Source organism: Nyctereutes procyonoides, unplaced genomic scaffold (assembly GCF_905146905.1).
Source record: "Nyctereutes procyonoides isolate TBG_1078 unplaced genomic scaffold, NYPRO_anot_genome, whole genome shotgun sequence".
Classification (NCBI taxonomy): domain Eukaryota; kingdom Metazoa; phylum Chordata; class Mammalia; order Carnivora; family Canidae; genus Nyctereutes; species Nyctereutes procyonoides.
Genome location: NW_026575126.1, coordinates 54,271,467 through 54,298,845, shown reverse-complemented (window position 1 = coordinate 54,298,845; position 27,379 = coordinate 54,271,467). Strand labels below are relative to the sequence as shown.

The 27,379-nt window shown below is 37.3% G+C and overlaps 1 protein-coding gene across 1 annotated transcript in view; it reads right to left on the bottom strand.

The window, feature by feature from the left end:
* Positions 1–27,379, bottom strand: part of LOC129519856 (phospholipid-transporting ATPase ABCA3-like) — a 202,114-nt gene that overhangs the window by 3,856 nt on the left and 170,879 nt on the right. The window contains 4 exon segments of the mRNA XM_055340688.1: positions 18,398–18,588; positions 18,994–19,121; positions 19,124–19,169; positions 24,015–24,058. Of these exon segments, the coding sequence (XP_055196663.1) occupies positions 18,398–18,588; positions 18,994–19,121; positions 19,124–19,169; positions 24,015–24,058 (409 nt within the window).

Here is a 27,379-nt window from a genome sequence, read left to right as displayed (position 1 = left end):
ATGGGTAAAGGGGAGTGGTAGATACAGGCTTCCAGTTATGGAATGAATAAATCACAGGGATAAAATGTACAGCATTGGGACTATAGCTAATGTTATGGTAACAGCCTTGTATGATCACAGATGGCTCTGCTTGTAGTGAGCATTGCATAAAGTACAGAGATGTTGAATCACTATGTTATATAACTGATAATAATGTAACAATGTGTCTAAAATGTACTCAAATAAGAAGATTAGACATACATACAGCAAAGTGAATAATGATGAAAATACTACATATAAAACTTTTGGAATGCAGCTAAAACTATCTAAGAGGAAACTTTATGTTTCATATTATAAAAGAGGAAAGATTAAAAATTAGTAAGTTAATTATATAATTAATAAGTTAGAAAGGGAATAACAATAAATCCAAATAAAATAGAAGGAAGGAGATAATATAGTTAAGAGGAGTTAAAAATACTAATATGGGATGCCTGGGGGGCTCAGCAGTTGAGCATCTGCCTTTGGCTCAGGGTGTGATCCTGGAGTTCCTGGCTCCCTGCATGGAGCCTGCTTCTCCCTCTGCCTATGTCTCTGCCTCTCTCTTTCTGTGTCTCTCATGAATAAATAAATAAAATCTTAAAAACCACTAATAGGAATGAATAGTGCTTTTAAAAAACAACCTTGTACATATTTTTTAGTGAACATATGTACTCATTCCTACTGTGTATTTCAGAAATAGAGAGTATACTTCACAATTCATTTTATAAGAGCAACATAACTTTGATCCTAAAATAAGACTTTACAAATTATAAGGGAAAATTACAGAATGATATCTGAGCATAGATGAAAATATAATTATCAAATATGAGGGTATTAAATCTAGCAGTATATAAAAGAATGCATTAGAGCTATGTGAGATTTATTCTGGGAATACAAGGTTGGCATACACTAAAAAATCAACAAAAAACTCAATAATTAGAAGGAAAATAACCTAATTAAAAATGGGCAAAAGATTTAAACATACATACCTCACCAAAATATATATCTATATGTATATGTATATATAAATACAGATGGCAAATAAGCTTATGAAAGATGCTCAAAATCCTTTGTCATTAGGGAATTAAAAACAATGATGAGCAATCACTACATACCCATCAGAATAGCTAAAATCCAAAACACCTAACAAATACTGGCAAGGATGTGGATCAATGGGAGCGCTCATTCATTACTGATGGGAATGCAAAATTGTACAGCCATTTTATTTTTTGTTAATATTATTTTTCATTCTTAAAAAAGTTTAAATTTTAATTACATTTACAGCCATTAAAAAAACAATTTAGCAGTCTCTTTTATTTTTTAAAAGGTTTTACTTCTTTATTTGAGAGCATGAATAGGGGGAGGAGCAGAGAGAGAGGAGAAGCAGGTTCCCCACTGAGCAGGGAGCCTGCCAATGCAGGGCTCCATCCCAAGACCTATGAGATAACATCCTGAGCCAAAGGTAGACGCTTAACTCACTGACCCACCCAGGTGGCCCCCTTGGCAGTTTCTTATAAAACTAAACATACTCTTGCATTTGATCTAGCCATCCTAGTCTAGGTATTTACCCAAATGAGATGAAAACTTAGGTTCAAGCAAAAACCAACAGATGAGTGTGCATAGCAGTTTATCATTAAAAAGTGGAAATTACCAAGGTGTCCTTTCCTAGGTGACTGGATAAACAAACTGTAGGCCATCTATACAATGGAATGGTACTCAGTGATAAAAAGAAATGGGCTATCAAACCATAAAAGACATGGAGGAACCATAATACATGGCATAAATGAAAGAAGCTGGTCTACAAAGTCTACATGTGTGATTCCAACTACTGAACACTCTGGAAAAGGCAAAACTTTAGAGACAGTAAAAAGATCAGGAGCTGCCATAGGTTAGTGAGGAGAGAAGGGATAAATAAGTGGAACACTGAGGCTTCTAGGACAGCGAAACTATTCTATATGATACTTTAGTGGTGGATTCATGACATGCATTTGTCAAAACCCATAGGACTGTATGACACAGAGAATGAAATGAACTCTAACGTAAACTATGGGCTTCAGTTAATAATGTATCAGTATTCTAACTATGTTACCTAAGACACAAAATCCATTAACAATTTGTTATCAGTTGTGGTCTTACCGGAAATTCTTAACTGTACATTTGTTTCAACAAGTTTTTTTGTTTTGTTTCAACAAATTTATTTTTATTTTTTTAAAGATTTTATTTATTTATTCATGAGATACACACACACACACACAGAGAGAGAGAGAGAGAGAGAGAGAGAGAGAGAGAGAGAGGCAGGCATAGACACAGGCAGAGGGAGAAGCAGGCTCCATGCAGGGAGCCTGACATGGGACTTGATCCCAGGCCCCCAGGATCACACCCTGGGCTGAAGACAGCGCTAAACCACTGAGCCACCCGGGCTACCCCAAGTTTTATTTCTTAAATGATGAATTGTCTTAGTCTAAGTTACTGCATTTTTATAATAAAGTAATGAATGGCACAGCTAGTGCAAGAAAACTTAAACCCAATTCAACTACCAGCTGAAAAAATACTTTGGTTCTTCAGGAGAAAAATGAGCAAAGCAAAAAAACTGTTTCATTTAATAGTTCTGAAACCTAACTCCTGGTATGGTTATTGGTTACTATAGGAATGTACTTTTAAATTTAACCATTAACTAAGCATCTTTTCTTTATGATAGGGTCTACCTTCTGCTTCCCTAGAAAGGATGAATTTATATCATTTGACAAGCCTATTTCAAGTTTTTTGTTGTTGTTGTTGTTATTGTTTGTTGCTTGTTTTTATCTTTGCAGCCTAAAATAAAAATGTCAAGTATAGGGGCACGTGGTGGTTCAGTCAGTTAAACATCTGCCTTCAGCTCAGGTCATGATCCTGATTCCTGGGATTGAGCCGTGCATTGGGCACCCTGCTTAGCAGGGAACCTGCTTGTCCCTCTCCCTCAGTCTACACCCATGCTGCCAGTCTCTCAAATAAATAAGTAAATAAAATCTTTTAAAAAATATCATATCAATGTAGGTTCTTCACTTGTAACCAATGTACCACACTAATGCAAGAATGCAAGGGAAAACTGTGTGAGGGATGGGATGCCTGGGTAGCTCAGTGATTGAGCACCTGCCTTCCGCCCAGGGCGTTATTCTGGAGTCCAAGGATCGAGTTCTGCATTGGGCTTCCTGAAGGGAGCTTGCTTCTCCTTCCGCCTATGTCTCTACCTCTCTCTCTGTGTCTCTTATGAATAAATAAATAAAATCTTAAAAAAAAAAAGAAATTGTGTGAGGGAGAACAGAGTGCATGTGAAAACTCATTTATCAATTTATCTGTAAACTTCAAACTGTTCTAAAAAGTAATGTCTATTAATTTAAAAAAAGTGAAGATGCACCATCCTAAAAATAACCATGAATATATTTTACCACATTAACAGAAAAAAGGCAAAGATTATAAAATCATTTTCATAGATGTGAGCAAATCATAAGATAGAATTCAACATCCATTAATAATTAAGGTTCACAGTAAACTTGAAAGGAACTTCCTCAATCTACTTTATTCACTTTTGGTAATCTCTAATTGTTCTTTTTTCATTGTGGTAAAACATGCATTGTAACATCATTTAAGCCATTTTAATTTTATAATTCAGTGGCATTAATTACATTCATAATACTGTGTTCTCACCATCATCTATACCAAAACCTTTTCATCATCTGCAACATAATTTCTATACTCATTAAACAATAATTTCCCTTTACCTCAACCTCTATTCTTTCTGTCTCTGTGAGGTACCTCATATATAGGTGTTATCATATAGTATTTGTCCTTCTGTGTCTGGCTTATTTCAGCAAGTGTAGTATTTTCAAAGTACAACTATGTGATAGCATATATTAAAATTTAATTCCTTTATGTGGGTGAATTTTGCATATGTATCAAATTTTATTAACCCATTCATCTTTTTTTAAAAAGATTTTATTTATTTGAGAGAGAATGAGAAAGAGAGAGGTGAGGGAGAAGCAGACTCCCTACTGAGCATGGAGCAGGACGCAGGGCTCAATCCCAGGACCCTAGGATCTGAGCCAAAGGCAGACACTAAATCAACACAGCCATCCAGGCACCCATACCCATTCATCTTTGATGAATATTTGGGTATTTTCCACCTTTTGACTACTGTGAAAAATGCTGTTATGGACATTGGTGTACCAACATTTGCTCAAGTCCCTGCTTTCAATTATTTTGGGAATCTACCTATGAGTGGAATTCCTAGATCATATGATAATTCTGTTTAGCTTTTTGAAGAACTCCCAAACTGTTTTCCACAGTGGTTTGACCATTTTACATTTCCACTATAATGCATAAGAGTTCCAATTTCTCTATATCCTCACCAACACTTATTTTTCCTCTTTGATTATAGCCAACTTAGTAGATGTGAAGCAGTATCTCATTGTGGTTTTGGTTCACATTTCCATAATGACTGGTGATGTTGAGCATCTTTTCATGTGTTTATTGGCCATTAGTATATCTTCTTTGAAGAAATGTCTACTGAAGTCCTTTACCCATTTTTGAATTTTGTTTTTGTTTCTTTACTGAGTTGTAGGAGATCTTTATATATTCTGGATATTAATCTCTGGTCAGATACATTACTTGCAAGTATTTTATCCCATTCTGTAGGTTGTCTCTACTTTGATAGTGTTCTTTGGTACACAAAAGTTCTTAATTTTGATGAAGTCCAATTTATCTATTTTTCTTTGTTGTTGCTTGTGCTTTGGGCTCATATCAATGAAGTCATCACCAAACTCAATGTCATGAAAATTTCTCTCAATATTTTCATGTAAGAATTTTATAGTTTTAGCTTTTATGTTTAGGTTTTAAAACCATTTTGAGTTAATTTTTACATATGATATAAAGTAAATGTTCAACTTCATTCTTTTGCATGTGAATATCCAATTTTGCCAACACCTTTCTTTTCTTTTTTTTGTATTTTTTTAATTGGAGTTCGATTTGCCAACATGTAGTATAACACCCAGTGCTCATCGCATCAAGTGCCCCTCTCAGTGCCCGCCACCCAGTCGCCCCCACCCCCCGCCCTCCTCCTCTTCCACTACCTCTAGTTCGTTTCCCAGAGTTAGGAGTCTTCCATGTTCTGTCTCTCTTTCTGATATTTCCTACCCATTTCTTCTCCCTTCCCCTCTATTCCCTTTCACTATTATTTATATTCCCCAAATGAATAAGACCATATAATGCTTGTCCTTCTCCGATTACTTATTTCACTCAGCATAATACCCTCCAGTTCCATCCACGTCCAAGCAAATGGTGGATATTTGTCATTTCTAATGGCTGAGTAATATTCCATTGTATACATAAACCACATCTTTTTTATCCATTCATCTTTTGATGGACACCGAGGCTCCTTCCACAGTTTGGCTATAGTGGACATTGCTGCTAGAAACATCAGGGTGCAGGTGTCCCGGCGTTTCATTGCATCTGTATCTTTGGGGTAAATCGCCAGCAGTGCAATTGCTGGGTCATAGGGCAGGTCTATTTTTAACTCTTTGAGGAACCTCCACACAGTTTTCCAGAGTGGCTGCACCAGTTCACATTCCCACCAACAGTGTAAGAGGGTTCCCTTTTCTCCGCATCCTCTCCAACATTTGTGGTTTCCTGCCTTGTTAGTTTTCCCCATTCTCACTGGTGTGAGGTGGTATCTCATTGTGGTTTTGATTTGTATTTCCCTGATGGTAAGTGATGCAGAGCATTTTCTCATATGCGTGTTGGCCATGTCTATGTCTTCCTCTGCAGTAACACATTTTGAATTAATCTTTGTGAAGTTGGATATGTGTTTAGATTCATTTTTTTTGCATGTGGATATCCAGTTATTATAATATCATTTGTTGAAATGACTATCTTTGCTGCATTGAATAGCTTTTACTTCTTTGTCAAAGATCACTTGGTTTCATATTTCTGGGCTCTTTATTCTGTTCCATTAATCTATTTGTCTGTTTTTTTCCCCAATGCCACAATGCCTTGATTGCAGAACCTTTACATTAAGTCTTGAAGTCAGGTACTGCCAGTCCTCCAGCTTCTTTTTCTTTTTTTTTCATTTAAAAATTTTATTTATTTATTTATTTATTTATTTATTTATTTATTTATTTATGAGAGAGAGAGAGAGAGAGAGAGAGAGAGAGAGAGAGGCAGAGACATAGGCCGAGGGAGAAGCAGGCTCCATACAGGGAGTCTGACATGGGACTCCATCCTGGGTCTCCAGGATCATGCCCTGGGCCGAAGGTGATGCTAAACCGCCGAGCCACTTGGGCTGCCCTTTTTCAATATTCTGTTGGCTATTTTGGAACTTTTGCCTCTCCATATAAACTGTAGAATCAGTTTATTGATATCCACAAAACTACTTATCCTCTCAATGAACAATACATTTATTTAGTTCTTTTTCATCTTCCTTTATTACAGTTTTGTAGTTTGCCTCATATAAATCTTCTACAAATTTGTTATATTTATACCTATGTATATCATTTTGGGAGGTGCTAATATATATGGTACTGTTTTCTTTTTCTTTTTTTTTAAGATTTTATTTATTTATTCACGAAAGACACACACAGAGAGGCAGAGACACAGGCAGAGGGAGAAGCAGGCTCCTTGTAGGGAGCCTGACGTGGGATTCGATCCTGGGACCCTGGGATCACGCCCCGAGCCAAAGGCAGACGCTCAACTCCTGAGCCACCCTGGGGGCCCCGGTACTGTGTTTTCAATTTAAAATTCTTCTTGGTCAGGGGTCCTTGGGTGGCGCAGCGGTTTAGCGCCTGCCTTTGGCTCAGGGCGCAATCCTGGAGACCGGGGATCGAGTCCCAAATCGAGCTCCCGGTGCATGGAGCCTGCTTCTTCCTCTGCCTGTGTCTCTGCCTCTCTCTCTCTGTGACTATCATAAAAAAAAAATTCTTTTTGTTCATTGGTGATATACAAGAAAGTCATTGACTTTTGTATATTAAACTTATATTCTGTAGCCTTGTTTTAAGCACTTACTAATTACCAGTTTCTAGTTCATTCTTTCGATTTTTCTAACATGTCAATCATATCTTCAGTGGAAAAAAAGGCCCAAAACAAACCACATTCCTTCCTTCCTAATCTGTATATATTTAATTTCCTTTTTTTCTTTTATTGCATTAGCTGGGATCTCAAGTGCAATGTTGAAAAGCAGTGATTAGATGGGGCACCTTTCCTTATACCTGGCCTTAGTAGGAAAATTTCAAGTTTCTCTTATTTAAGTATGTTGATAGTCGTAGGTTTTTGTAGACATTCTTTATCACATTAAGGACATTCCTCTCTGTTACTAGTATACTGCAAGTGGGTGTTAGAGTTTGTCAAGTGTTTTTTCTACATCTTTTGATAAAATCACGTGATTTTTCTTCTTTAGCCTGTTGATGTGTTGGATTTTTTTTTTAAGATTTTATATATTTATTCACGAGACACACACACACACACACACACAGAGATAGAGAGAGGCAGAGACACAGGCAGAGGGAGAAGCGGACTCCATGCAGGGAGCCCGACGTGGGACTTGATCCCGGGTCTCCAGGATCACGCCCTGGGCCAAAGGCGGCACTAAACCGCTGTGCCACCAGGGCTGCCCGGATGTGTTGGATTATATTAATTCTGTTTTGAATGTCGAATCAGCCTTGTGTACATGGAATAAATAATACTTGACTGTGTTATATTTCTCTTTCTGCCTTTCTTCCTTCCTTCCTTTCTTTGCCTCTTTGCCTTTCTTTCTTTCTTTCTTTCTTTCTTTCTTTCTTTCTTTCTTTCTCTCTCTCTCTTTCTTCTTTCTTTCTTTTTCTTCTTCCTTCCTTCCTTCCTTCCTTCCTTCCTTCCTTCCTTCCTTCCTTCTTTCTTTCTTTCTTTCTTTCTTTCTTTCTTTCTTTCTTTCTTTCTTTTCTTTCTTCCTTCTCTCCCCAGCATGGAACCCAATATAGGGCATTAACTCTTTATCCTGAGATCAAGACCTGAGTTGAGATCAAGAGTCAGATGCTTGACCAAGCCCCACAGGCACCCTTGTCTGATCTTGGTATTAAGATAATGCTGAGGGGCACCTGGGTGGCTCAGTTGATCAATCATCTGCCTTTGGCTCAGGTCAAGATCTTGGGGTCCTGGTATTGAACACTGTGTTGGGTTATCTGCTCAGTGGGGAGTCTGCTTCTCCCTTGCCCTTTGCCCCTCCCCCTCAGCCTGTGTGCTTTCTCTCTCTCAAATAAATAAATCTTAAAAAAAAAAGGTTAGAACATATTCCCCTTGCTTCTATCCACTGAAAGGTATGGTAGAGAATGGGTATATATTTTTTTCTTTTAATGTTTGGTAGAACTCACCAGTGAATCCATCTGAGCCTAGTACTTTCTGTTTGGGAAGTTCAATTAGTGAGGCAATTTCTGTAATAGATAAGGTCCTATTCAGATTATTTATTTATTTTTGTATGAGTTTTGGCAGATTGTGTCTTTCAATTGATCCATTTCATTTAGATTATCAAATTTATGGACATAGAATAGTTCATAGTATTGCTTGATTATCCTTTTAATGTCTATGGGATCTGTAGTGATGTGCCCTATTTCATTTCTGATATTAGTAATTCATGTATTTTCTCTTTCTTAGTTATCCTGGCTAGACATTTATGGACTATATTTGTACTTTCAAGAATAAGGTGTTGCAAACAAAGACAATTTTACTTCTTACTTCCTACTTTGTATGTCTTTTATTTTTTTCTTACCTGATTTATCTGGCTAGGACTTCTGGTACTATGTTGAATAGGAGTGATGGGAGTGGACATCCTTGTCTTAATCATGATCATAAATGAAAAGCTTTTGACCTCTCACTGTTGAGTATGATGTTATTTCTGAGGTTATTACATATTGTCTTTATTATGTTGAAGTACATTCTTACTATAACCAATTTGTTGAGAGTTTTTGTCATAAATGGATGTTGAATTTTGTCATGCTTTCTTTTTTGAGGGCATTGGTTGAGATGATCCTATGATTTTATCTTTCATTCTATGAATATGATGTATCCTACATTCCATATGTTGAGCCATCCTTGCATCCTAGGAGTAAGTCCCACTTGATCATGATGTATGATCCTTTTAATATTCTGTTTAATTTTGTTTGCTAGTATATACTTTTGTTTTTCTTTAAGTTCCAGTTAGTTAACATACAGTGTAATATTAGTTTCAGGTGTATAATATAGTGATTCAACACTTCCATACAACACCCAGTGCTCATCACAACAAGTGTACTCCTTAATCCTTAATCCCCATCTTCTATTTACCCCCAACCCTCCACCCACCTCTCTATGGTAATCATTAGTTTGTTCTCTACAGTTAAGAGTCTTTCTCTTGGCTTGCCTCTCTCTTTTTCTCCTTTGCTAATTTCTTTTGTTTCTTAAATTCCATATATGAGTGAAATTATACGGCATCTGTCTTTCTCTGACCGATTTTGCTTAGCATAATACTATCTAGCTCCAACCATGTTGCCAGTGGCAAGATTTCATTCTTTTTTATGGCTGAGTAATATTCCTGTGTGTGTGTGTGTGTGTGTGTGACAACTTCTTTATCCACTCACCATTTGAAGGACACTTGGGCTGTTTCCATAGTTTGGCTATTGTAGATAATGCTGCTATAAACAACTGTGAGAAGGAAAAGCAAAGCTGGAGGCATAACAATTCTGGACCTCACATTATATTACAAAGCTTTGTGATCAAAATGGTATGGTACTGGCACAAAAATAGATACATGGATCAATAGAACATATTAGAAAACCTAGAAACAAACCCACAACTATATGGTCAATTAATCTCTAACAAAGCAGAAAAGACTCTTCAATGGGAAAAAGACAGTCTCTTCAACAAATAGTGTTGGGAAAACTGGACCACTTTCTTAGACCAGACACAAAGATAAATCCAAAATGGTTTAAAGACCTTAATGTGAAACAGGAAACCATAAAAATCCTAGAGGAGAACACAGGAAATAACCTCTTTGACAATGGCCATGGCAATTTCTTTCTAGATATGTCTCCTGAGGCAAGGGAAACAAAAGCAAAAACTACTAGAACTTCATCAAAACAAAAAAAGTTCTGCACACCAAAGGAAACAATCAACTAAACTAAAAGGCAACCTATGGAATGGCAGAAGGTATTTGTAAATGACATATCTGATAAAGGGTTAGTATCCAAAATATATTAAGAACTTATAGAACTCAAAAAAAGAACTTATAGAACTCATCACACCTGAAACTGAATAATCCAATAAAAAATAGATGTGAATAGACATTTTCCCAAAGACATACAGACAGCCAACACACACATGAAAAGGTGCTCAATATAAGTTATCATCAGGGAAATTCAAATCAAAACTATAATGAGATATCACCTCACTCCTGTCAGAAAGGCTAAAATCAACAACATAAGAAACAACAGATGTTGGGGAGGATGGGGATAAAAGGGAACACTCTTGACTGCTGGTGGGAATGCAAACTGGTACAGACACTCTGGAAAATGGCATGGAAGTTCCTCAAAAAGTTAAAAACAGAACTAGCCTATGTTCCAGCAATTGGACTACTAGGTATTTGCTCAAAGGATAAACAAATACTAAAAAGGACATATGCACCTCAATGTTTACTCGTATTTTGTTGAGAAGTTTTGCATCCATATTCATCAAAAATATTGGCCTGTACTTTTCTTTCCTTATAGTGTCCTTATTTGGCTTTGGTATTAGGATAATTCTGGCCCTGTAAAATGAATTTGGGAGTGTTCCCTCCTCTTCAAATTTTTGGGAAATTTTGAAAAGGATTAGGGTTAATTCTTTAACTATGTGGTATAATTCATCTGTGGAACCATCTGGAGTTGGGATTTTCTTTCTTGGGAGGGTTTTTAATTCTGCTTCATTCTCCTTACTCATTTTTGGTCTGTTCAGGTTTCTATTTCTTCATTATTCAGTCTTTGTAGCCTGTATGTTTCTAGGGATGTATTCATCTAGTCATCCAATTTGTTCACATATAATTGTTTCTAGTAGTCACTTATCCTTCACATTTGTGAAGGATCCATCAGTTGTCATGTCTCTACTTTCATTTCTGATTTTTTAGTACTTTCTCTTTTTTTCTTAGTCTGGGTACATGTTTGTCAATTTTGTCTATTTTTTTTAAGCAGATCTTAATTTCACTCATTTTTCTGCTGTGTTTCTGGTTGCCATCATTTGTTTCTTTTCTGAACTTTGTTATGTCCTTCCTTCTGGTAACTTTGTGTTTACCTTTTCCTTTTTTTCTAGTTCCTTGAAGTGTAAAGTTAGGTTGTTTATTTAAAATTTTATTTATTTTCTTTTTTTTTTAAAAAAGATTTGTATTTATTTATTCATGAGAGACAGAGCCAGAGCAGGCAGAGGGAGAAGCAGGCACCCCAGAAGGAGCCTCATGTGGGACTTGACCCAGACCCTGGGATCATGCTTTGAACTGAAGGCAGACACTCAACCACTCAGTCACCTAGGCACCCCTATTTTTTTAATAAATTAATTTTTATTGGTGTTCAATTTACCAACATACAGAATAACACCCAGTGCTCATCCCGACAAGTGTCCCCCTCAGTGCCCGTCACCCATTCACCCCCACTCCCCGCCCTCCTCCCCCTCCACCACCCCTAGTTCATTTCCCAGATTTAGGAGTCTTTATGTTCTGTCTCCCTTTTTGATATTTCCCACACATTTTCTCCCTTCCCTTATATTCCCTTTCACTATTATTCATATTCCCCAAATGAATGAGAACATACACTGTTTGTCCTTCTCCGATTGACTTACTTCACTCAGCATAATACCCTCCAGTTCCATCCACGTTGAAGCAAATGGTGGGTATTTGTCGTTTCTAATGGCTGAGTAATATTCCATTGTATACATAAACCACATCTTCTTTATCCATTCATCCAAGATACATCCACGAAAGCAAAAGAAACAAAAGCAAAAATGAACTATTGGGACTTCATCAAAATAAGAAGCTTTTGCACAGCAAAGGATACAGTCAACAAAACTCAAAGACAACCTACAGAATGGGAGAAGATATTTGCAAATAACATATCAGATAAAGGGCTAGTTTCCAAAATCTATAAAGAACTTATTTTTTTCTTAATGTAGGCTTTTGTTGCTATAAACTTCCCTCTTAGAATTATTTTGCTGCATCCTATAAGTTTTGGTATGCTCAGTTTCCATTTTAATTTGGTGCCAGATATTTTTTAAGTTTCCCTTTTTATTTCTCTTTTGACCCACTAGTTGTTCAGGAATGTATTAATTTCTGCATACTTGTAAATTTTCCCCTACTTCTCATGTTATTGATTTCTTGTTTCATATCATTGTTGTTAGAAAAGATAATTGGTTTATTATTATTATTTTTTAATTTGGTAAGGCTTGTTTGGGGGCTCATACAGGTTATATCCTGGAGAATGTTCCATGTGTGTTTGAGAAGAATGTGTTATGTTGTTTTAGATTTATTTGGTCTATTGTGTCATTCATGTTTGCTGTTACCTTATTGATTTTCTGTCTGGATGATCTAATCATTGTTCAAATTATGGTTTTGAAGTCTTTTTACTATTTTATTGTTGCCCTTTTCTTCCTACAGACCTGTTAGTATTTGCTTAATATATTTAAGTACCCTAATATTGGGTGTGTATATAATTGTTATATCATCTCGATAAAATTGATTCCTTTATCATTATATGAACTTCTTTGTCATTTGATGCAATTTTTGACCTTAAAGTTCATTTTATCTGATATAAATAAAGCAATTCTGATCTCTTGGTTCAATTTGCATAGGGTATCTTTATCCATCCCTTCACTTTGAGCCTAGTCTTTACATTTGAAATAGCAGTCACCTCCTCCAGTCTTTTCTGACTGCCTTCAGGAAGAAAATACCTTCTATCATCCCCAGTTAGGGATTCTGAGGCTTTCTCAAATGCTTTTAATGAGTATGCTTACTTCATACTATTTGTTCCCTCTTGGGAGTGAATTCTTTTTTTTTAATTTTTAATTTTTATTTATTTATCATAGTCACACACAGAGAGGCAGAGACATAGGCAGAGGGAGAAGCAGGTTCCATGCACCGGGAGCCCGACGTGGGACTCGATTCCGGGTCTCCAGGATCGCGCCCCGGGCCAAAGGCAGGCGCCAAACTGCTGCGCCACCCAGGGTCCCTTGGGAGTGAATTCTTAAGACTGTATGACTTCTGTCCATTCTGCTATGCTAGGCTAGGTGATGAGAGTATACTATTTGTTTTCCATAGCATGATGCTGAATGCTCAAATTTGTGTACTTTCTCCCAACCTCATAGATTTGGACCAGCTGTCTGTGCGTGCACACTAACCATCTGCAAAGGCTCACTCTTGACATCCTTGCGGTTGCACATAGGGGGCCAGCCACAAGATATGGAATTTGTGTGGGTGACTTGCGTGGAGCATTGGTGCTTGTGGACTGGTTAGGGGGAATTGTAGTTGAGGTGTTAACAGCGGCTCATGGGCAGGCTTCCTGATGGGGTCTGCAAAATGACTTGTAGGATCTGCTTCCCTTTGATAACTTCTGAGAGTCTTGCTGTTCTCTCAGCTTGTCCCTGCCGCAGTCATGCAGTGCACCTCAGTATTCTGGATGGAGCAAGAAAAAAGGGGATCTCTTTGCCAGTGTCCCTCACAACTTGGGAGGCTGGATGCTTATTTTCTTTTTTTCCTTTTCAAAGATTTTATCTATTTATTCATGAGACACAGAGAGAGCAAGCCAGAGAGGCAGAGACATAGGCAGAGGGAGAAGCAGGCTCCATGCAAGGAGCCCAATGCGGGTCTTGATCCCGGGACTCCAGGATCACGCCTGGGCCAAAGGCAGGCGCCAAACCCCCAAGCCACACAGGGATCCCAGGCTGGTGCTTATTAATTCACTCTTACTTTCCCTTATGGGGGAACTGTAGGCAAAAAAGGTTTCTCTTGGCACTGAGCTGTGCCACCTCCTGATCAGGGTGACACTGTTTCTCTTTTCCTCATCAGTAGGAGCAATCTTGGACTTTTCTGCTTACTGATGTGCTGGAACTTCTCTACCGGACTCCAGCTTCCACAAAGGGGATTTTACATGTGAGTGACTGTCAAAATTGATGTTCTTTGTGGAGAAGACAGTAGAAAACTCCTTTTGGTCATTTTGATTATATCACATTATTACTTTGAAAAAATTTATCTTTTAGGTTAATTAAGAATAAGAAAAATTAGGGAAGCCTGGGTGGCTCAGTGGTTGACCACCTGCCTTTGGCCCAGGGCATGATCCTGGAGTCCTGGGATCGAGTCCCGCATCAGGCTCCCTACATGGAGCCTGCTTCTCCCTCTGCCTATGTCTCTGCCTCTCTTTCTGTGTCTCTCTCATGAATAAATAAATAAAATCTTAAAAAAGAAGAAAAATAGAAGTTTTCATTTTTATCTTTACTTATTCCTTTTTTGATGCTCTTCGTTTGTTTATGTAAATCTGAATTTCTGATATTTCATTTTCCTTCTCTCTAAAGAACGTCTTTTAACATATCTTGTAAGGCAGGTGTACTAGCAAAAAGTTCCCTCAATTTTTTTCTTTTCTTGTCTCAAATTATTTCTCCTTCACAATGAAGTGTAATTTCTCTGGGTACAGAATTCTATGTTGGTGGTTTTATTCTCTCAACACTTTAAATATTTCACTTCACTCTTTGCTTGCATATTTAAAAAAGAAAAGATTTGAGAGAGGGGGTTAGAGGGAGAAGCAGACTCCCTGGGCTCAATCCCAGGACCCTGAGATCATGACCTGAGCCAAAGGCAGATGCTTAACCAACTGAGACACCAGGCTCCCCTACTTGTATGGTTTTTGAGGAGAAGTTAGATGTTATTCCTCTATAGATAAGGTGTCTTTCTTCTCTGTTTTTTTTTTTTTCCCAAGATTTTTTTTCCTGTGATTTTCTGTAGTTGAAAACTGATATGCCTGGGTGTGGGTTTTTGTTTGTTTTGCATTTATCCTGTTGATGTTCTTTGAGCTCCCTTGAACTGGCGTTTGGTGTTGACATCAATTTGGGGGAGATTATATCATCATGGTTTCAAATATTTCTTTGGTTCCTTTATCTTTTTTTCCTTCTGATATTCCCATTATGCATATGTCACACCTTTTGTAGTCGTCCTACAGTATGCATACTCTCTTCTGTTGTGTTTTCGTTTGTTTGTTTTTTGTCTTTGTTTTCTTTGCCTTTTGTTTTTGGTAATTCTATTGATACATCCTCCAGCTCAGATTCTTTCCTCAGCCAGGGCCAGTCTACTAACAATCCCATCAAATGCATTCTTCATTTCTATTATAGTGCTTTTGATCTCTAGCATTTCTTTTTAGTTCTTCCGTAGGATTTCCATCTATCTGCTTATATTGCCCACCTGTTCTTACATGCTGCCTACTGTATCCATTATAGTCCTTAGCATGTTAATTATAATTGTTTTCAGTTACTGGTCTGGTCTGATAATTCCAACATCCTTGTCATGTCCGATTCTAATGCTTGTTCTGTCTCCTCAAATTGTGGGTTTTTTTTTCTTTCCTTTTCATATGCTTTGTAATTTTTTCTTGATAGCCAGACTTCTTGGGGAAAAGGAACTGGTGTAATTAGGCTGTTAGTAATCTGGTGGTGTGGTGTGGGGAAGGGGAAGTGTTCTATAGTCTGTGTATCTCTCACTCTTTTAGTGAGCCTATGCCTCTGGATTGTAAACTTCACAAGAGTTTCTTAGCTTTTTTTCTCCCCTCTTATGTGGGACAAGATGGCTGAAGTTGGGTATTTCCCTTCTCCAAGGTCAGTTAAGCTCTGATAATACCCTACCCATTTAGGGTTAGGTTAACTAGTTTTGTCCTGCGGGCAGGTCTTGTTACAAAGAAAAGAGTTGTCTGATATATTTCAAAATGATTCCTCTTCTCTTCCCCCTGCTGGAAGCATGTAGGGTTTTTTCCCTCTGATTACTGTAATAATCTGCTTGTAGATATCCCCCATGATTTCTTACCTGGAATCTTTACCTCTCAGAATTGTCCACACAGCACACTCAGCAATTCAATTACAGATCAGGGTTTCCGATCCTGGCCCTGGTTACCACTGTGGTTTCTGCTTGTAAGTCTCTGCTCGGGTAAGCCAGGACTACCTGTATTTGCCTGTCTCTCCAATCTTGGCTGCAGTGGTTTGCCCTGTTTCATCATCTCTCTTTCAGATTCTAGAAGAGTTTGTTGATATTTCAGTTTGTTCAGCTTTTTACTTGTTATGACAGAGTGGCAATTTCCAACCTTTTTATGTGCTGGACTGGAAACAAGAGCATCTGTTCAGTTTTGAAGGTCCTTGCTTACTATGGGAATCTTAGGTTAAGCTACCCAACCTTGCAGTGAGTCCAAAGTTTCACCTATCTCAGTACTGGCATTGGAACTTGCTTCAGGAAAATTAGCTTTTGCATTTTTAAATTACTATCAAGTTTCAGCTTGATGATTTTTTTCTGTACAGTTTTCCTTTTTTGAATTGTTGTAATGTTCTTTGTGAGTCTAAGTAAATCATTAAAAAACAATTTTACTTTATGTTTCCAGTATGTATTTTTATTTAATAGAAGACCTTTTCTGAGAGTATAATCTACCGTTCTATAAAAAGAGCAACTGTTTTCTTTCTTTCTCCTTTTCTGAACAATCTGGATAATGTACCTAAAAATTATCCAGAAAAGGAGAAAGAAAGAAATATAACATTTGGAAAACAGGGATCCCTGGGTGGCGCAGCGGTTTGGCGCCTGCCTTTGGCCCAGGGCGCGATCCTGGAGACCCGGGATCGAATCCCACATCGGGCTCCCGGTTCATGGAGCCTGCTTCTCCCTCTGCCTGTGTCTCTGCCTCTCTCTCTTTCTCTGTGATTATCATAAATAAATAAAAAATTAAAAAAAACTATAAAACCTTAAAAAAAACATTTGGAAAACAGCATATGTGAGATACTTTGTGGTTAATTCCATATCTTCAGCATTGCATGCAATAAATGTGCCATCAATCTTATGAATGAATGACTAAATGAATATTCAACTGCCTAAAAGACATATTTATCTGAATATTTAGGTATAATTAATATGGTCAATTCTGAATTCATGATCTTTCCCACGTAGTGGTTTCTCCCTTTAATTGAGCATGCACTCATGTGTATATGTATCCATTTCCTATCATATCCTCCTCTCTATTCTTACTGTGACTTCCTTAGTGCAGTCCAATACCATTCACTGCTTTATCATCATTATAGACTCCATGTTTTTAATCTTGTATCTTGACCATCTGGCTACCACACTGATGATAGAGTGGTCATTCAAGCTGGAGACTCAAGAAGTCAAAATTCTTAAAGGGCCTACCATGTCTCTGCTTAATGATTAGAATAACATAGTAGGAATAGAGGTAAATATAGAGCTGGCTATAAATGACTCTACCATGAGTACAGAGAAGTACTTACTGAATTTAGCCACAAAAGCAGAATTATTGATTTTTATGTTACACATCCAGATTATTTTCTTGAAGCAGTAAAGGAAGTTTATTGTTCTAGTTTACATTTCATAAACATTGCCTGTCTCAGGGACCAAGGAAAGGCAGAAGATACATGGTCAGGGGGAAACCTTAAAGAATTATCAAGAGAGGGTGCCTAATGGCTCAGTCAGTTAAGTGTCTTCTCAGGTTGTCATACCAGAGTCCTGGGATCCTGTCCTGCATTGGACTCCCTGCTGGTGGGGAGTCTGCTTCTTCCTCTCCCTCTACCCCTCCTCTCTGCTTGTGTGTGCTCTCTTTCTCTTACACATGCACGCTCTCTCTCTCAAATAAATAAATAAATAAATAAATACATACATAAAGTCTTAAAAAAGAGTTATCAAAGTTAAAAAGGTTACTTAATCTCCATAATTTAATTCTAGATGAATACATATTAACAGGTCTGTCTTACTGGTTGATTCCTATAATAGACTGGTTAGAGCCTCTGCTATTTTGAGAAAGTTTCTTGGCATTATCATGGATAATATCTCAGAGAAATTATTCCAAAGGAGCTTGGTATAAAGCTCAGTAAAAATAACTCCTAGGAGGGGCGTCTGGGTGGCTCAGCCATTGAGTACCTGCCTTTGGCTCAGGTCGTGATCCTGGAGTCCTGGGATTGAGTCCAGCATTGGGATCCCAAGAGGGAGCCTGCTCCTCCCTCTGCCTGTGTCTCTGCCTCTCTCTCTGTGTGTCTCTCATGAATAAATAAATAAAATCTTTAAAAAAGTAATTCATAGGAAAAGGATATGAGGATATGAAGCAGAACAAAGTAAAAATTTAACACAAGGCAGCCCTGCCTACATTACCTGGGAAAGTTGTTGCTATGAATTCTTTGAACTTCTCTAGTTTACTTTTATTGTTTTCAAACTTAATCTTTGCTGTCAGACTGTATGCATTACCAAATTTGTTTTTGAGGTGCTGAGGGCTGCCCAGGCACTTGAACTTCCCCTTTACCATAATGGCCAATCTGGTACAGAGGGCCTCACATTCTTCCATGCTAGGGGGACAAAGGAGGTATGGTTAAAGAGATTCCCTTTCAGCAAGCAAATTCCGTATATCAAAACTGAGCTAGAATTATAAAGTAACAGTTGTAGTAGGAAAGCTTGGTAATGCAGATGATCACCACTAAGACCATATCTGGAAAGAGGAGATCTTAAAATTCAAAGCAGTTGATTCCTAAATAATAATAGGAACACAGTTCCTTAACTTCCTATCTTCTGTTATTTCTGGATTACTGGATTCAGCTGAGGATTCTTGGCATCAATCAAGAATCAGCCTCTACTCACAGTCCCTCCTACATAGCTCATGTACTTAGACAAGTTCACTGACTTATACTCCTGGTTCCACCTAATTCCCTCCTATACTCTTCTGACTCTCAACCAAGCTTCCCAATGGGTCATACCTGTGGGAAGTTATGATGATAGCTTTGCTTCTACACATCCATGTAATGGTGTTCCACAGCAGGCACCTGGCTACTGGGTCTAAGCCAGTAGACAGCTCATCCAGAAAGACAACTGAAGACTCTGAAGACTGCCCATTAGGGCAATAGCAGTATTCAGTCTACGTCTGTTTCCTTCACTTTATTGACAAAGAAGAAGAAAGTAGAGTAGTAGTTTTCTAGCCCATGTTACTAAGAAGGTTTGATACCCAAAGAGCTCCCAACAAGGATTATCTCTTTTCCAGGTAGAATCCACTGTAGTAAGATGGAATACTAACATCTCTAACTGGAATTTTCAACACATATCCATTGAGCCCTGCTATGTACCCAAGACAGAATTTTGTTAGAGGAAATTGCCTATTTAAATAACATTGGAAAGAACTCTTCTATTGAATCAACTAAAATAATATATAGGATTTTATTTCTAATAATGGTCAAGTTATTTCGATTAAGAAGTATATGATATATATCATACATGTATCTTTATATGCATAAAAATACAAAATAAACAAGTCAGAACAATATCAAACTAAAAAGCTTTTGCACAGCAATGGAAACTATCAATAAAATGAAAGGGCAACCTATTGAATATTTGCAAATGATGTATTTGATAAGGGGTTAATATCCAAACTACCTAAGGAACTTACACAATTCAATAGCAAACAAGCAATCTTATTAAAAAACGAGTCTGAACAGCAACATTTTTCCAAAGAAGATGTCCATGACCAACAGAAACATGAAAAGGTGCTCAATATTACTAATAATCAGTGAAATACAAACAGAAACCACAATGATTTATCACCTCACACCTGTTAGAATGGCTATTATCAAAAAAACCAAGAGATAACAAATGCTGGTGAGGATGTGGAGAAAAGGGAAGCCTGTGCATGGCTGGTGGAAATGTATATTGGTACAGCCAGTAGAGAAAAGAGTTTGAAGTTTCCTCAAAAGATTAAACATTGAACTACCATATGATCCATTAGTTCTACTTCTGGGTATTTATCTGAAGGAAACGCAAACACTAACTCAAAAAGATAACCGCATAATAAAAAAGGTATCTGCTGCTCATTGCAGCATTATTAATCATAGCCAAGACATGGAAACATGAATCCAATGATGGTTGAATGTATAAAGAAATATTATATGTATATGTTGTATATTTATACAATGAAATATTATTCAGCCATAAAAATACAGAAATCCTGACATTTGTGACAACAGTGATGGCTCTTTAGGGCATTATGGTATGTGAAATAAGTCAGAGAGACACAGTATGATCTCACTTATATGTAAACTTTATTTTTGTTTTAAGTATATTGTTATTTTATATTGTTCAGTTTTAATTTTTCTAGGATCTGAACATTTAGATATCGTTGTTCTTATCTACTCTTTAAAAGTTTATGGAATAGCCTCTATGAAGCCATCTGGTACTTTATCTTATTTCATTGAAGAGTGAATCTTTGACAAGTTTATTTCTGTAAAAATTTTGAAAGTTTCAGTTTTCTGTTTAATCTTCTGACATCATTTTTAATAATTTGTAGTTAGAAAGTTATGAGTTCCATTAAATTTTAAATTTTATTGGGGCGACTGGGTAGTTTAGTTGGTCAAGTGTTTGACTCTTGGTTTTGGCTTGGGCTATGATCTCAGGGTCATGGGCTCAAGCCCTGCATCAGCTTCTGTGCTTGGTGTGGAGTCTGCTTGTCCCTCACCTTCCGCTCCTCCACACATCCGCTCTCTCAAATAAAATGTTAAATAACATCTTTTTTAAAAATTTAAATTTTACTTGCATGGAATTCAAGTACTTTGTGTTTCTTATTTCTTTTTTAAAAGTTTTTACTTAAGTTCCAGTTAGTTAACATACAGTGTAATATTAGTTTCAGATGTATAATATAATTTCAAGTGATTATACACTTGATGGATTACTTCCACACATTACCCACTGCTCATCATAACAAGTGCACTCCTTAATCCCCATCACCCATTCCCCTACCTACCTCTCCTCTGGTAACCATCAATTTGTTCTTTATCAGTTAAAGAGTCTGTCTCTCGGTTTGCCTTTCTTTTTTCCCTTTCTATTCATTTTTTTTGTTTCTTAAATTTCATATATGGGTGAAATCATATGGTATTTGCTTTTCTCTGACTGACTTATTTTGCTTAGCATAATAGCTCCATCCATTTTGTTGCAAATGGCAAGATTTCATTCTTTATGGCTGAATAATATTCCATTGTGTACATATACCATATCTTTATCCGTTCATCATTTGATGGACACTTGGGCTGTTTCCATGACTTGGTTATTGTAGATAATGCTCCTAAGACATCACTGATTGTCAGAGAAATACAAATCAAAACTACAATGAGATACCTTACACCTGTCAGAAAGGCTACAATCAACAATACAAGAGACAACGGGTGTTGGTGAGGATGTGGAGAAAAGGGAATCCTCTTGCACTGCTGGTGGGAATACAAACTGGTGCAGTCACTGAAAAACAGTATGGAGGTTCCTCAAAAAATTAAAAATAAAACTACCCTACAATCCAGCAATTGCACCACTAGGTATTTACCAAAAGAATAGAAAAATACTATTTTAAAAGGATAAATGCATTCCAATGTTTATAGCAGCATTATCTTATCATTTCTTTGAAATATATTTATATCTCCTTTTTAGGGGCAGGTTTTTCCATTTCTTTATTTTAACAAATTTCTAGTTGTCTTAATTGTTGGTTAGCTGGCTTTATATGTTTAATTATTAATGTATGCACTTGTCTACATTTTTATATGTTTTCCTTCCATTCATTTTTAAAAATATTTTTTATTGAAATGAGTGTATAATGTATATGTATATTATTCACCCAATAGTTAGTTATTGCATCTCATAGTTTCTTATATAGAAGGTTTTCATTATTTTCTAGAAATTTTTGTAATTTGTGGGGCACCTGGGTGACTCACCTTCAGCTCAGTTTGGGATTGAGCCCTACATCAGGCTCCCTGTTTAGTGAGGGGCATCCTTCTCCATCCCCCTTCATTGTGCTCTCTCCTGCTCTCTCTCTCTTTTTAAAAAATAATTTATTTATTTTTTCATTAGAGACACACAGAGAGAGGCAGAGACATAGGCAGAGAGAGAAGCAGGCTCCCCATGGGCAGCCTGATGTGGGACTCAATCCAAGGACCCCAGGATTTTATTTATTTATTTGAGAGAGACAGCAAGAGCGTGAGCAGTGGGAAGAGGGAGATGGAGAGGGAGAGAGAGACAAGCAGACACCAAGCAGAGCAGGGAGTCTGATATGGGACTCAATCCCAGAACTTCAGGATCAAGACCTAAGCTGAAGACAGATGCTTAACTGACAGAGTCACCCAGGTGCCCCTTTAAACCTAATATTTTTGACTACAGGTGTGTTTTTAGTGATCTTTGGCTAATGAGTTTTACTATAACAATGACTTAGAATCAATTGCCCATCAAAGAGAAAGAGTGATATATTTACTTACCTAAAAGTTTTTGCAAGATGAAAACAGTATGAGCTAAGTCACTAAGCAAACATGAAATATATTTGAAACTCATGTTGCAGAAAATGATAATATATGAAGAACTCAAGGAAATTAATAAAAGTGTCAATAATTTAAAGATGTATAAAGATTATAGATAGACATTCATAGGAAAGGAAATGCAAATGACTTTTAAACATATAAAAAGTTGGAGTGATGTCAACAAGATGGTGGAATAGGAAGCTCCTCAATTTCTCTTTTGATGGATGCACCAAATAAACAGATGCCTATGGCTCAATTCCTTTTGAGAGAAATACAGAAAAAATTAAGAGACTCCTACATATTGGGTAAGAAAATGCTCACATCAAAATGGGTAGGAAAAGCTGAGACACACTCGTTCTGTAAACCCTGTTGTTAGCATACTGCCTTAACAATTAGAAGGGAATCCCAACTCCCAACTTCTCCTTGAGGAGTGAAAGCTTTGGCCACACATCTTTTTTTTTTTTTTTTAAACTGAAGCCTGAAGAATGGAGAAAAGTTAGCCAATTAAGATAGGGGAAGTCATTGTGAGCTTAGTAAGTATAGTTGCTAAGTTGGAAGTCTCACCCTATAACAAGTAAATATTTTTGTTTGTTTTAAGTTTATTTTTTAGTAATTGTACACCCAGTGTGGGGCTCAAACTCACAACTTAGAGACCAAGAGTCACATGCTCCACCTACTGAGCCAGATAGGTGTCCAGAACCCTTAACTTCTGTGGCTGCCATCTAAGGGACCAGATCCCAAATTACCCAGCTCAGAGCTACGTGGCTTGACATTTATTTGTCCTTAGGACCACAGAAAGCAAAGATGTATTTTATTTTATTTTATTTTATTTAAAAAAGTTTATTTTATTTTCGTTTTTATTTTAATTTCAGTTAGTTAACATACAGTGTTATATTAATTTCAGGTGTACAATATAGTAATTCAACAGTTCCATACATTACCTTGTGCTCATCAGGACAAGTGTACACCTTAATCCCCATCACCTATTTAACCCAACTCCCCCATCCACCTCTCCTCTGATAACCATAAGATTGTTCTCTATAATTCAGAGTCAAGGAGGTGATTTTAAACAAGCATGTAATCATTTGCTGTGACTATACCATCAGATTCAGTGCAGAAGGAAAAGGGGAAAACATCCAGTTCCCATATTCTCCCTATAATGGTTAGACTGAATACTTTCCCAAATGCAGATGGAGAGTTGTGCTTCCATTTAGTCTGCATTTGGGAGCTTATAGAACAGATAATTAGTTGTTTTTCAGAAGCCTGGATTAGCATGTAGGAATTTCCTGTACCTTCTCTCTACGGCCTCCTCCAATGATAAAACCAAGTTTCTAGCTTCTCTGTGAAAGGAGTTTGTCCACATATATAGCACCCTGTGCTACTGGCTCTTGTGGGACTGGCTCCTAAATCATCTAACTCTGGGAGCTAATGTTTCTCAGCATTTGCTCATCCCCCAGGACCATAGAGAACAAACACAAGCACTCCAGGCAGGTATTCCCACTGGCTAGGGACAAAGAGAACACAAAGAGAACAGGCAAAAGCACCTAGCTATGCTTCTCCCTAAAAGGCCTTAGACTGTGTATCTAACATTACAACTTTCCCAGCTGCAGTCCAAAGGTTACACTTCTAATTATCTTGCATCTAGGAGCTGATGGGCAGGCACTTATTAGTACTTTAGCAGCCGGAATGTGTGTGTACCTTTCCTTTGCTTTGAAAGCACTGATGAAACTTGATATAACCTAATTTCCCAGGGGCCACTAAGAACAAAGATGGCAGTTTGGACAAGCACAAAGGTTTGAGAGGCACCTGTATCTCCAGCTGGGCTGATTGGCAAGGGTTATCTCCTACTAGCTTCTACAAGGCCACTCTGTTAAGACTAGGAGAAATGGTTTCTACATAAAGTATAGAAACCAATTCAAAGAGCTAAGGGAAATGAAGGAACAGAGAAATAAAAGAACAAACAAAGAATAAGTTAAATCTCCAGAAAATGACCCTAATGGGATGGAGATAAATGATTTATTTACTTGACAGAGAATTCAAAATAATGGTCATAAAGATGCTCACTGAGGTAAAGGAGAGAAGTGCATGAACAAAGTGAGAATTTCAGTAAAGAGAAAATATTAAAAAGCGAAACATAATCATAGAGGTGAAGATTATGATAACTGGATTGAAAATTCAATAGCAGGGATCAACATCAGACCAAATGAGGTGGAAGATAAGATCAGTGAACTCAAAGACAAGCCAGTGGAAATCATCTAGAGAAGAAAAAAGAATTAAAAAGAGGGACGATACTTTAAGGGACTTATGGGATACCAGTAAGTCTACCAATATTCGCACTATGGGAGTCTCAGAAAGCAAAGAAAGAGAGAAGGAGCAGAAAGTTTATTCAAAGAAGTAGTGGCCAGCTTTCCATGCTGTCCAGAGAAGAGATACTGTCATAACTTAAAGGAAAACTTTCATCATGTCTGGAGACTTTGATGTCTTGTAAATGAAGAAGAAAGGTATGGAACCAACCTTGAGTTCCAAATGGAACAGCACTTCTTTTTTTTTTAATATATTACTAAATTTTATTCCTAGTATTTTGTGAAGAATTTTTGCATCTGCATGTGTGAAAGATGTTGGTCTTTGGCTTTCTTTCTTTCTTTCTTTCTTTCTTTTGCCTTTGTTTTTGTTCTTTTGGTTTTTTGTTTGCTTATTGAGATATAATTGACATAGAACAGCACTTCTACAAAAGGAAAAGTGATAGCATCCGTATCAAAAATCTGAAAAGAACCTGAGAAGTTTCTGCTAGTAGCTCATGCCATTGCTGACACTGAAAACCTGGCTGATGTGTGTCTTATCCTCCAGGAATATTGTCCAGCAAACTGTGTTGAAGTTTGCTACTGTCACTGAGAGCTTTCCCCAAAGGTCAGGAACATGACAGGGATGTCCACTCTCACTACTGTTGTTCAACATAGAAGTCCTAGCCTCAGCAATCAGATAACAAAAAGAAATAAAAGGCATCTAAATTGTCAAGGAAGAAAGCAAACTCTCAGTCTTTGCAGATGACATGATACTCTATGTGGAAAACCCAAAGACTCCATTGAAAAATTGCTAGATCTCTACAGCAAAGAGGCAGGATATAGAATCAATGACAGAAATCAGTTGCATTTCTTTTTTTTTTCAGTTGCATTTCTATACACTAACAATGAGACAGAAAAAAGAGAAATTAAGGAACCAATCCCACTTACAATTGCATCAAAAACCATAAGGTACCTAGGAATAAACTTAACCAAAGAAGTAAAGGATCTGTACTCGAAAAACTATAGAACACTTATGAAAGAAATTAAAGAAGACACAAAGAAATGGAAAAACATTCCATGCTCATGGATTGGACCAACAAATATTGTCAAAATGTCTATTTTACCCAAAGCAATCTACACATTCAGTGCAATCTCTATCACAATACTATGGATATTTTTTCACAGAGTTGGAACAAACAACCCTAAAATTCATATGGAACCAGAAAAGACCAAAGGGCTATTGAAAAAGAAAACCAAAGCTGGAGGCATTACAATTCTGGACTTTAAGCTGTATTACAAAGCTCCAGTCATCAAGACAGTATGGTACAGGCACAAAAATAGATGCATAGATCAGTAGAACAGGATAGAGAACTCAGAAATGGGACTCTCAACTCTCTGGTTAACTAATCTTTGACAAATCAGGAAAGAATATCCAATGGAGAAAAGAGTTTCTTCAACAAATGGTGTTGGGGGACGCGTGGGTGTCTCAGCAGTTAAGTGCCCGCTTTCAGCTTAGGGCATGATCCTGGAGTCCTGAGATGGAGTCCCATATCAGGTTCCCTGTATGAAGCCTGCTTCTCCCTCTGCCTATGTCTCTGCCTCTCTCTCTGTCTGTGTCTCTCATGAATAAATAAAATCTTTAAAAAATGGTGTTGGAAAAATTGGACAGTCACTTGGAGAAGAATGAAACTGGACCACTTTCTTATACCACATACTAAAATAAACTCAAAATGGGTGCAAGACCTCAATGTGAGACAGAAATCCATCAAAAGCCCAGAGGAGAACACAGGCAGCAACTCTATGACTTTAGCCACAGCACCTTTTTACTAGGCATGTCTTAAAGGCAAGGAAGGCAAGGGAAACAAAAGCAAAAAATGAACTATTGGGACCTCATCAAGACACAAAGCTTTTGCATAGCAAAGGAAACATTCAACAAAACTAAAAGACAACCTACAGAAAGGGAGAAGATATTTGCAAATGATAGATAAAGGGCTAATATCCAAAATCTATAAAGAACTTATTAAACTCAGGGACACCTAGGTGGCTCAGTGGTTGCGTATCTGCCTTCAGCTCAGGGTGTGATCCTGGAGACCCAGGGTTGAGTCCTGCATTGGGCTCTCTGCGAGAAGCCTGATTCTCTCAGACATCTGCCGATGTCTCTGCCTTTCTATGTCTATCATGAATAAATAAAAATCTTAAAAAAAAGAAATTATCAGTTGAGTTTGGATGTAAAGTTCTGTAGATATCTGTGAAATCCATCTGGTCCAGTTTATCATTTAAAGCTCTCGTTTCTTTGGAGATGTTGTGTTTAGAAGACCTATTGAGTGTAGAAAGTGCTAGATTGAAGTCACCAAGTATAAGTGTATTATTATGTATGTCTTAATTTTGGTTATTAATTGATTGATATATTTGGCAGCTCCCATATATATTGATATATGGGCATATATATTGATGATTGTTAAGTCCTCTTGTTGGATAGATCCTTTAAGTATGATATAGTGTCCCTCTTCATCTCTCACTACAGTCTTCAAGGTAAATTTTAG